At 39.0% G+C, this 12,348-nt stretch overlaps 1 protein-coding gene across 6 annotated transcripts in view; it reads right to left on the bottom strand.

The window, feature by feature from the left end:
• The window catches only part of CSMD1 (CUB and Sushi multiple domains 1), a 1,231,811-nt gene that overhangs the window by 857,450 nt on the left and 362,013 nt on the right, over positions 1-12,348 (bottom strand). For all 6 annotated transcript variants that reach the window (XR_013928146.1, XM_080387724.1, XM_080387722.1 and 3 more), the window contains one exon: positions 8,361-8,473. Coding sequence is in view for 5 of the 6 variants with exons in the window: in XM_080387724.1 (XP_080243850.1) it covers positions 8,361-8,473 (113 nt within the window). In the remaining variant the exon portion in view is untranslated. The remainder of the gene's footprint in view (positions 1-8,360; positions 8,474-12,348) is intronic.

Raw genomic sequence — 12,348 nt, 5'->3', positions numbered from 1 at the left:
CAATAGAGTTAAATTTCTTCACAGTGGCCTGTATGGCGCTAAACTTTGGATTTGTGATAAGAAGTGCTGACAGCACCGGGATGTTTTAGCAATTGATGAGCAGCACTCACAAAGTGTTAAGGCTTTTTCTGTCCTGCCAGCAAGTCAGCTGAGGGTGCATAGTGAGTTGGGAGGGGGCACAGCCATGACAGCTGACCCCAGCTGACCAAAGAGATATCCCATACTATTTGATGTGCTGAGTAATAAAACGGGGATGGGTGGAGTTTGGCCAGGCTGCCATTACTCAGCGATGTTTGGAGCAATGGCACTGCTCTTCCCAAGTAACTGTTCTGTGTGGTGGAGTCCTGCTGTCCTGGGGATGGCTGAAGTAAATTAATTCCTTACTTTGCTTTGCTCAGATGTGCAGCTTTTGCTTTACCTATTAAACAGTCTTTATCCCAACTCATGAGTCTTCTCACTTTTATTTTTCCAGTTCTCTCCCCCATACCACTGAGGGGGTGGGGAGTGAGTGAGCAGCTGTGTGGTACTTAGCTGCCGGCTGGGATTAAATCACAATCTCTTAATACTGATTCAGATCAGGAAATGACTACAATAAAGGAATTCTGACATTTTGAAAAAAATCTTTTAAGTATTTTTCACAACTCAATATTAGTCATACAAACACATACTAATGCTGGTAGATAAGAATGAACATGAAGTGGGGAATTAGTATCAGCACAGTTGCAAAGATGATTTGTTAGGATGTAGATTAGATTCTCCACAATCTCAATACTCAGTTGAGAGGCTACAAAGAGACAAACAATCCTGTTTTGACTTTGACTTTCCACTTTGTATCCCGTACTAGAATATGCTGTTCTGGTTTAGAACTGGCACCTCACAGCAGCAGAGGAGCAAGTCCTTGATATTTTCCTCTAGGAAACCCTCTTTTACCAAATCATTCTCCTATTGAATTTGTGATCTCAAATATAAGCACAAGTAAGAGTTTTGTGGAGGAAGGTTACAAGCCCTCTGAATGATGATTACAAGGTACGAACCACCAACACTGGGCTTGTTACTGGCTCATGCACCAAGGACAATGAACACAGTTCTTACGTGTATCTAAGTCACTAGAAGGTACAAAATAATCCCTTCCAGAATCAGAAGCAGTCAAAAAGACAGTTCCAAGAATGTTCTCAAGGTACTTAATTCCCTTTCTAAGGGTTACTAGCCACACAAAGGCTACCTTCACATTAGGGATTGAGCTACTTGGGGTGAGAGCTGAAAAGCAGAAAACAGCTGACATAACTTACAATCAGACTAATATAGCAGGCAAGGCTCCTATGAAATTATTCTTCCTTTAGACAAAAAAATGTAATTGGTTGATAATGAACCCTACTACATTTAAGTTTTATTTTCTGCCAATTCAAATAGAATAAACCCTATCATAACTTCCACTAACAGTGCCTTTTTTTTTTCCTAGGAAATTCCTACAATTTCCAGTTGGGAAGTTTCTGCTGTTTCGGTTAGTTCAGGAAATAGCATTGCAGATTTCTGACTCCTATTCCTTTGAATATTGCTGAAACAAATATTTAAGTGTTTTACTGCCAAAAGGAATTTCACGTTTTTAACGGGTGAAGTTACTTACCCTAAGTTCTCATAAATAAAAGCTGAAGGAGTATAGTTGTTTAACATAGTTATTATTTTTGCTATGCATGATCTCTTCATATATGAAAGATTAGAAAGAGAAGGCATACAAGAGCGCAGTCCTTACCTGTGTCTACCAACCAAATTCAGTTCCCTGCAAGTTTAGCATTTTGAGCAAGTTTTAAGTCTGTGTAATTCAGAGCACAAGCAGACTATTTTACCTATGCCTCTTCACAAAATAACTTCAATTTTGCTTTTTGTAAGTTTTCTGAAAACATGTTGGCTTAAAAATATTTTTCATTAGCTGTTACAGTTAGAGTGAACTCTTTTGTCACCTAAGTAATTGATATTCTAGGTTATTGAAGGTCCCACAGAACAGTCCCACAGCACTGCCAGACCTCTTCTGACCTGAGATTTTGCTGCTACACATCATGTCATGTTCTGACACATGAAATACCAGATTTATTTTTAACTGCATTATTATTTCTTCCCCATATATAGTCATTAACAGTCATTCAGCTTGTATCATTCCAAAAAGATGTTATTTTTTAGAAAAATTGCTAGGATAAGGAAACTTCAGTTGACAAAGTAAATCAATACCCACATTAATTCTCAGAAAACAATTACTTCCACTCCAAAGTGCAATTACAAACTTAAACCTAAAAAGATCCCGTTTCAGTCTGAGCTTTCATTATTCAAAGCTTTCAGTTTACTTGGTCACATGTATACACACACACACATTGCTGTAAGCTTTAACAAACATCTCAGTTTTAAAAAAAACAGACTACCAAAACACCAAGCAAGAAGTATTTAACTAAAAATAGAAAAGAAACATATTAGTCTATTAACAGATGTTATGGCCAATTACACTAACATCAATGGAAGATTGCTAGTGAAGATGTAAAGCTGCTAGGAATACATTTACAAGAATACCAGCACTTACTATGGTATTAATGTTAGTTTTGTTTTCTTACCAAAGAAATGCTTAAAAAAAAAAAAAAAAAACAGTTTGTGCCTTTAACATTTAAAAGAATTAAACTCAGATTAAAATTTACAGTGCTTCTTTCCCCAAACATTACAGTTGAAAAGGAAATAGTTACAAAATTGGGAGAAACAAACAGAATCTTTCCCCAAAACTATGCAACAGAACATAGAAAGAATTGCATAGCTCTCAATGTCATCATTAGATATTCATTACAATCATTTGGAACTTTTCAGAACCGGATTGGCTAAGCCACTGAGGTTCAGCAGTAATATTCAAAGTGTCTGATCATTGTAACAAGCAAAATGAAATATTACCTTACAGGTAAAACAGCACCTATGACTAAAGCATAGAAATTAACTAGCCATGGTTGAAGATTCAGAAGGCTACTCATACTAAGTAGTAGGCGATTATTATGCATTCAAGTTGCATAAAAGTTGGTATTTTCTTGCCTATTTAGCTTCCTACTCCCAATCTAAAATATTTGCCTCAGATTATTCGGTTTGTTTTGAACACCCCTATTCCCAGGGAGTAACTATCCTTATCACTGTATCAGTTTGTTGTGAGAACTACACAGCCACTAACTAATAGACTCACAGACAACAGCAGGAAGCATTGTCAAGTGCTAACCCACTAAAAAGCAGGTTTTTACTATTGAGAGTACAGGAAAGGTGTTTTGGTACTTGAAGGAAACAAAGAAACAAAAAACCAGGATATGTTAGCTTGAGCCCAAAGGTCTGTTGTCTTGACTGGGTCCATACTGACTTAAAAAGTCCTGGGAAAATTACCTTGGTAAATTCATGGAATTAATACAGGAATTAATGTTTCCAAATTGGCAGGAGGAAGCATTTCATTTTTTTGTTTGTTTTAACTAGTTCAAAGTATTGAACCATAAAAAGGGAAAACACACCAAATAACAGATACTCAGGGAGAACAGGAGCAGTAAGAGGGGGAGAAAAAAAAAGAAAAGTCTTCAAAGACTTTATGCTGTGTAAGTGTATCACTACTTTCTGCTCTTGGTTCTGAAAGGGATTTAAAAAAGAAGCTTCAGGAAAGATGCATAAGGCAGGAGGAGGTGACTGCCAGTGTAAATGTTAATGCTGGGTGTGAGCAGAAAGCTTTGAGAATTCAAAGAAGAAAAGAAAAAAGGAAGTATGCCCCGAGGGCAGGTAGGATAGAGGGACATGCAAGAGCTCTTCCTTTGGCAAAGAAAACCTGCTGCTGAAGAACAGAGGTCAAGGAAAAGTACTAGCACACATCAAGTCCACTACATCTGGCTTGCTGTTTAAACACTGCCCACAAATTCTACATTACAAAGTGTGATTATAAACAACAAAAACAACCACACACACAAAATAGAGATAACTTAAAATGAACCAAAGATTATTAACCTTTGATGGCAGTTTAATGGCAGACACTAGTGTAGCAAAACATATGCTACAAACCATGACATTTCCTTTTACATTGATGACTAACAAGGCACTGTGAATTAAACTCTTACTGATTTTTCTGTACTCAACAACCAGATTCTCTAAATGGCAGGACACTCTAGAAGAAGCAAGACCATATAACAATTCTACCATGCGTTACTCTAAGTTTATGTGTGTATAACACTTCAGATATTGCTGTCATTTGAAGTGTATTTTTCTATATTTCCAGCCATATGCCAGTGTTCCGTGTGGGAGGATACTTTTGACATTCCAAAGAATTACTACAATGATACAGCAATACTGAATTTTTACTTCTGTTTCTAGCCCTCAAAGCACCTTTTAAAAAAGTTTGTGACTCTCATTCTAGAAAATAGGAATTAAAATAATTTTAACAGAGAATTAAATTTGCACAAGTCACAAATACTTTGTTATTTTTCCCACACATCCCCCCGTCCCAAAGTCTAAACTCATTTTAATTGACAGTGCTTTACACCATATAAAAAGCAAAAACAGAACAAACCAAAAAAACCCAATCAACCACACATTACAGGAACAGAATCTCTCTCTCAACTCCCCAGTCCCCTGGCTTAAAACTTATTACCCAGCAGCAACGGTAATAGTCAACAAATCATTTAGCAGATCAAATGAGTTGACGGATTCTCTAAACTGAAGTTGCTGCTTCTGAAACTGACAGTTCTTTTCACTGATACAATCATGTGTTTGAAAATTCCATAGATAATTTTATTTCCAGAAAATTCAAGCTTCCATCTGTAACAAATGTATAGTGTTGATGTGACCACTAAGGAAGACAGAAGTATTAATTAAAAATACTAGGGATTCTCAGAAATAGACATATAAACCTGGTGAAATCACCATATAATAAAGAAACTTACATTTCAGCCTAAAAACTCAGCAATTGCCTAACTACAGCAGCGTCTTATTAAAATTAGATGGCTCTCACTGGTCTCTTGCCACAAAATCAGATTTAGTTAACTATTACATTTACGTGGTATAGGGGTGACAGCAAGATAAGTCAGATAAATAAAAGAATCTTCAAGAGCTTAGAGCTCTGGAATGTGGTTTCACTAGCCTCATTGTTAACCTGTTTCTGTATTGTAAAAACACAAAGGATCTGACTATGTCACTGCTGCATGGCAAGCCAGGTCATAAATCAAGAACGTACTCAATAAAACACATAGATCAGAATCTCAGCTCAGGGAATGTGATGTACTGTTCTCTTTCTGCTAGGGATCCCAGTGTGGGTGTAACTTCAGAGGCTGTTCAGTAGGTGCTGAAGTGGTTCACATGCCTTCTTTCCCCATTCAGTGTCCTATCCACATTCACCAGGCAGCTTAAGTTAAAAAGAGCACCCTGCAAACAGTAATGGTGAAACCTCCCAACAGCACCTGCTTTGCTCTGCAAGGCGGAGGCTCAGCACAGCAAAGAATCTAGCCCAGTATTAAGTCGAGTCATGGTTGTAAAAACACTAGTCTGCCCCCAAAAAATGATCACATTTAAAGTACTGTCTTTCAATAGCAGAGCTAACTTTGAAGACATTAATACTTGATTTTTTTTTAATTTCATGAAGGTAGGAATTACAATTAGATTAATTTTTCCTATTCAGAAGAAAGTGGCCTGTCGTAATAAGAATTAAAAAACCCAAACAACCACCAAACCAAAACCACTTGTTGTGCAGCCTCCCAGAATATGGAAAGTTTATGAAATTAGTTCCTTCATCCATCCTAATATTTGAATTTTTCAGACCTACTTCATCTGCTACTGTGAGACAAGTGATACAATGCCAGAACAATTCCTCTGTATTCCTTTACATAGTGATGCAAAGGGGTTTTTTATTTCTTCTGCTCCCAGTCTATTAAAATTGTAGCTTTTGGATGTTGAGGGCTTTTCTATTTCTACAAGAAAATTTCTGTTACAGATCACTTCCCTAGGTATCATTAAAACAACCCAGATATTTTTTTTTAAACATACTATCCTTGCCAGCTGACATGCAGTTAAAACTTCGCTCCAATTAAGATGTTTAAAACAGTGTTTCTCAAACTCTGCATTACAACCCCACAGTGTCCTAAACTCTTAGATGGAAGCAGTCAGTAGCACTTCAATGCTCCCCATGTCTTCAACTGAACAGTAATTCACTTACTCAGGAGAAGAATGAAAGAGCTGGCTAAAACCAGGAATAAGCAGATACTTCTACTAAAAGCAGACTAGCTTTGGGATGGGTAACTGGCAGAGTGATTATAAAGACTTCCAGTGGCTGGTAACATCTGGCCTGTATTCTGCTGCCCCAGAGGAACTAATCACCTACCTACTCAGCAAATTAGATGTGGCATAGGAGCCAGAAGGGGTCACTATTTAAAACAAATAGTTTAGGGAATAGTTACAAGAGTTCTTAAAACTATGGGGCTTCAGTAACTCAGCTGGCCATTACATCAGAAATCACCCCAAGCCTTCACAAAAAACACCTAACCCCTCACTCCTACAAATACTTCCCAAAGCTTCAGTCCCCGTTGCCTGTCTGTACATTGAGATGCTGTCACTTGAGTGGCATTCACCATTTCTCTGGAGTTGGATGTCATTTTTTTGAAGTCAATTTAAGCTCATGGACAATGCCAGGTTCGCAGCACTAAATCTGAAAGGGGGCAGTGTTGTTTAAACAGAGAGTGGTGCTATCTGTCAGTGTTAATTACAGCTCTTCCTGCTGGGTTTTTTACAAGAAAGTAGGCCAGCAGGAAGTGTCATTATATTACAGCCTGCGGCTCTGTGCAAGTGTTCCTAAGCTGACAGTCAAGAGACATCCTTTAGTATTCTTCACTGTCTTTTTCAATATGGAAAAACAAACTGCTCAGACTGCATAGAAAGACAAAATATGTTATTATACGCATCTGCTAAGAGAGAAAGATACAGGTATGTAGAAAGCAACTTCCTGTTGAAGTAACAAAACCAGTTCCTGGTGTGTTTGTGATTTCTGATGTTCCTTTTCAACTTACCTAATAAAGCTTATAAAGGCTATTACAATGAAATTTTCCTAGTCTTTCCTCCCAGGCCTCATCCCAATTAGCTGATTTAGCAGGTGATAAAGTTTTGGGGGACAAAGAAAGGGAGGAATAGCTACCAAGGAAAGACGTAACTGCTGAGCTACTCATCCCAAACAGAAAAAACTCAAAACTAAAAGATCAGTGTTACTCATGATACCTCCTACACCTGTCTTTCATTCCTCGGCAACCCACTCAATGAGGATACTGAATTCAAAAAACACTTTAAAAAACACTATCATTTCAAAACATTAATCAAATATGAAAGATAAGATATGTGTCAATATGAAGTAGATTTAAGTATTGTTAACAAAGGGAGGTAAAGTTTCAAGGGTTCTAAGTTCTAAGAGAAACATAATCAAAGTCTACCAAGCATTTGAAGATACCTTTGGGCTCTAAGATACTTTGACTTCTAAAGTGGTAAACAATATAATGGATTTACACAGTTGCAAATTCTAGCCCTAGTAAATAGCTACAATCAAACCATACTGCTTTCTAGAGTCAAAGTTCCTCACTAACATCACCATTACATTTTTTTGGTTTTTTTTAATTCTATCACTTAACTGGCCATAGATAGCTTTTCCAGAATAAACACTTTCAAAGAATTACATTTATGAAAACAAAGAAAAAATGGCTTTGCATTTGAGAACTAATCTGAAACTGAGAAATCTGCAACTTCTAGTACTCAAAGCCCTGTATTTTCCATGAATTAAGTAGGAAAAAAAACCCCACACAAAAACACTCCAAACCTAAAAATCACGAAAATTTTTGGTAGACACTTGCAGACAATACCTGGTGTTATTTTTTCCCAGCATTGTGCAGTCATCACTGTAGTCTAACTTTTTTTTAAATTTATATATACACGTACATATTAATTGTCACTTATTTTCCACAAGGAGAAGATCAGTGATATATTTTCAAGGCCAGTTAGTATCCATATCTCCCTCATTTTTATCACTCGGCATTGCCTAAAGAACTTGTCAAAAGAAATAATTTTGGAGATAACAAGAAAACCATTTAAATGAAATTATTTTTGAATCCAGCTTTGGAAGCCTGACAAATTCAATTAAAAATTCCAGCAGAAATTAAAGTATTAGTTTAAATTTCAAAATCAAGACTATGGTTGTTATGTAGTTACATTTGAGCATGGTTAAAAAAAAAGAAGTTTATGCAATATTCACTGATGATTCAAACCCCAAACAATTAAAATTAAAACATCACATTTCAACATGAAAAGCATGTAGCATAAAGACCTGGTAAGAAAAGAGTTCTTACCTTCATAGATAGCTTTGAAGCCTTGAGCACTGACAGCAAAATCTGTAGTGAAGCAAAGCGTGAGGATAGATCCTGTGCTCACAATAGATGATGGAAGCTGAAATCCAGATAACCTGTGCAATAAAAAGGCACAAAACTGTGATTTTTAAAAATAAAACATATTAGTAGGTTTGATAAGTGTTATGATAAGCATCATATTTCTACATCTGAACTGCCAACACATTGCGGCGAATGAAGAGACAGGACGCAGCTTGATGCAAGCAAATGGCAATTCATTGTACAGAAGCACGAGGTTTTATAGACCTTCAGAAGCTGCGCGTTTTAAACAGACTGGTTCTTGAAGCTAAGCCTTGCATACTAGGCAATCCCTGACTGGTGGTTAACTACCAGCAATTAACTGCAAGGTGTTATCTTTCCTTGGCGCCATCCTTGGCGCCATCCGTCTCCCACTCCCCTGTGCTCTGTAAACATGCCTCATCATGTTAATTGTTGTGTCTATTCACACTCCTCGTCCTCCCAGGGTTCGTGACCTACAAGCTGGAGCACATTCCCCTCAGCTAACTGATTGCCACGCATGGTCCTAGTTTGCAGACCGCTCCTGCATCTCCCCCTTCCTGTTGCACAAAAAGAACCTTTGAAACCGAACGAGTAAAAACAAGGTATAAGTAATAGAACAAATAAAAAAGCAACTAAGACATATTATCAGTGTCAAAATAACCCACTGTCTCTGTTCCGTACAATTTTACAATTTCCCCTTTTTGTTTTTGAACAGCTAGTACCAGGTTTGCCATGTTCTGCAGGGCCCTTGCAAACATGACAGCAACCAAGGTAATAGCAAACAAACAATACTGCCAGTTGAGTGAATGGATGCCAAAAAGGCTGAAATTTTCTCAGATTTTGATAACATGTTGCTGCAATGGGGCGCCTAAAATCCATTCAGCACATACCATCCAAATCCTCACAGCCATGTCCTTGAACCAACAACAAAAAGCAGTGGCAATTTTGACTCACATTCTCAACTGCCTACCAAACAAGGTGATTTAACTCTTGAATGCTTTCCCTGCCTACTCCGGATAAGAGAAGAACCGCTGCGACACGTTCCCATCATAGCCTCCTACTACATTAGCATCTACAGAAAGACAATTATCGACATTCAAAGTGTAAACAATATCATCTTTTTTTGGATTAACATTATACATAGGTGGAAGGGCACACCAAACAAGAACTGGTTCCGTCCAAAAGTTCGAAACATAGCATGCCTTCTCTGAACATACCTCTGGGGTCATTCCCTTCATTCCCTCTCTTTTTTATGCAAAGAGAAACACTTTTACCGTAACAAAGAAGCCCCTATTTACATCTCTGAGCCCGGACACAAGCCGCAGCTGTATGCTCCACCAGGCTCAGGGCAGAAATCATTCATGCAGTTACATAGCTATATATATCTACAAGCATGCAGACACCTATTAAACACTAGATAACCATGTTTATCTTTCCTATTCTCCTTCACAATACCTAGCTATTCTCTCATCCCTTGTTAGGTCAAATATTCTCCAGTTTCCTCTCCTGTATATCTCTTCAGACATTCTCTATCCTCCCCTTTTTTGCATAATTGCGAGGAGGCAAAGGGTGTGTGTAGCTGGGTGACCATGACCTGCTTTATGTTACAATCAACTAAACACTGAATACAGAAAAAAAAGCATGGGAGACATAAGGCAAACATCAATAAGGTGGTTAAAGATAATTATAATAAATCCTGTAATACTTTTGAGTCATGGCCCAAAGTTTCCCAGCCGTGAGAAGAGACCAAAGGCATCCCGCCCCTGGCTCTGTTGCAGATCTTTGTTTTAAGGCTTTTGAGTTTTGTATACTTTTGTAAATTAATTCACAGTGGTCACTCAGATTCACGTAACACATCCTATCAAAGTCTTCACACTTGTGTCCCTGTGCTAATAATAAAAATCAATAGCAACTCGGTTCTGTAGCAACATATGATGGACAGAATCAACATCTGTTAATAAGCCAGAAAAAAAAATATTATTTGTAGTATTGTTTAGCAAGCTAGCAGCCTAATTTACTAAGCAAGTTAAGAGCGTGTACTATTCTTACAGAAGAGATTAGAGAAGCAAAAATCTGTTATGCTGCATTCCAGAACTCAGCCTGAGAATTACAGTCTGCTGTGAGTTCTGCGTTACAATCATTTGACACATGTTGGGGTTGCGATTGTGAAAGTTGCCCATTTACAATTTTCATTGACATTATCACAGCTAGTTGTTTTAAAAGCAACCCTTGAGCTTCCTTATGTTTGACTTGTTGCAAAATATTCTGAAGCCAATCAATCAAGTTAGTATTAAAGTTAGTGACTCTCTAGGACCCTGCAAGACTGTGGCAAGACTCCCGCATCCCGACCGCCTTAAAAGCCATCTCATTCATTTGCAAACAGTTGTTCCTGGGATACCTTGCCTGAGTCACAGAATCGGCACAGTTAATTGCTCCAGCTAACTGCTCATAGTTAACAGCAATTCCCCGATTAAGGTTTTCAATCAAGACCACTATACATAGCTCACAAAAATCAAATAACCACATCATATACTGTATCAGTTAGTACCATACAAAGCAATAACTTCCAATCATGCAGTGTGAGTGTATAAGGCTCTGCCATCACTTCAAGAAGGGACATAGCAAATGTATTATGAATCCTCCCTTCCCGCACTGCTTTGCTTAACCCTTTCACAGCCTCGTATTGCACAGGCTGCCACTCTGCAGGTTGATTTGTCTGACAAAATACTGAACATGCCATAGCGACTCCCAAAACCCATCACTGAAGTGTTTCCCGCTTGCATTCCTGTCACCAATCCCTCAGACTCCCTTTCACCCTCCCCAAAAATACAATCAATGCATCAGGAGAGACAAGGGGGTGGGGGAAAGGTCTACCTCCTTTTCCAGATCTATAGGACCTGGATCAAAAAGTTTATCAGTGTCAATGGAATCATTGTCCGAGTTGTCCTGTTCCCGTGCTTGGTCCTGTGTTGTGAGGGTCGCTGCAATCAGTGACAGAAGCTTTGGGGGCAGAGGAGGTGTGGACAGAATCGCCATCACTGACACTTGAGAAGAGTCGCGCTGTCGGTGGAACTTACAGCTTCCTCTGGTTTAGCACCGTTAGTAGAATTAGTCCACACTTGGCAAAGAGTAGTCAGAATTTGCCACCAAGATGCTAAATGCATTCCCGACACGGAGTTCCCCCCCGCGGCAGCATCATACAATTGGCTGCTGTATGTACACACTTTCATTCTTTCAAAGTCTCTAAAGTTTCTTGGCTGCTCACCTGTCTCGATGAATACAGGTGTTATCCTCGGGGTTTAGGTTGTCCGCCTGGTCCAGACAGCAAGTTCAGCCAAGCCGTCTCCTCCGGAACGCAGCCTTCTTCCACGAGCTGTCTTTTTTCCGTCCTTATTCTTCCAAGGCTTCGGAACACCACCGTAGGGGTCACCATTTGAGGAGACTGAGGCACGAACTCCCGGATCTGACTAGAAGACCCTTCATGAGTCCATATACGTCTCTTTCTGGGGATGAAGCCTGATGCCCCGTTACGGATTTCCCACAGCTCACCTCTAAACTCCGGAGGGATTTCAGGCCGGCTCCTGCTTCCTTTCAGCAGATCATTCAAAGTTCTGCGGGATTCGCTGCATGTCGCTCAGATAGGCGATTCGAGAGCTCTTCACGTTAGATCCTTAAACGCACCACGTCGGGGTCACCAATTTGCGGCGAATGAAGAGACGGGACGCAGCTTGATGCAAGCAAGTGGCAATTCATTGTACAGAAGCACGAGGTTTTATAGACCTTCAGAAGCTGCGCGTTTTAAACAGATTGGTTCTTGAAGCTAAGCCTTGCATACTAGGCAATCCCTGATTGGTGGTTAACTACCAGCAATTAACTGCAAGGTGTTATCTTTCCTTGGCGCCATCCTTGGCGCCATCCGTCTCCCACTCCC

Source organism: Falco punctatus, assembly GCF_963210335.1.
Source record: "Falco punctatus genome assembly, chromosome: 5".
In the NCBI taxonomy this organism is placed as follows: domain Eukaryota; kingdom Metazoa; phylum Chordata; class Aves; order Falconiformes; family Falconidae; genus Falco; species Falco punctatus.
This window is presented reverse-complemented; position numbering and strand designations above follow the sequence as displayed.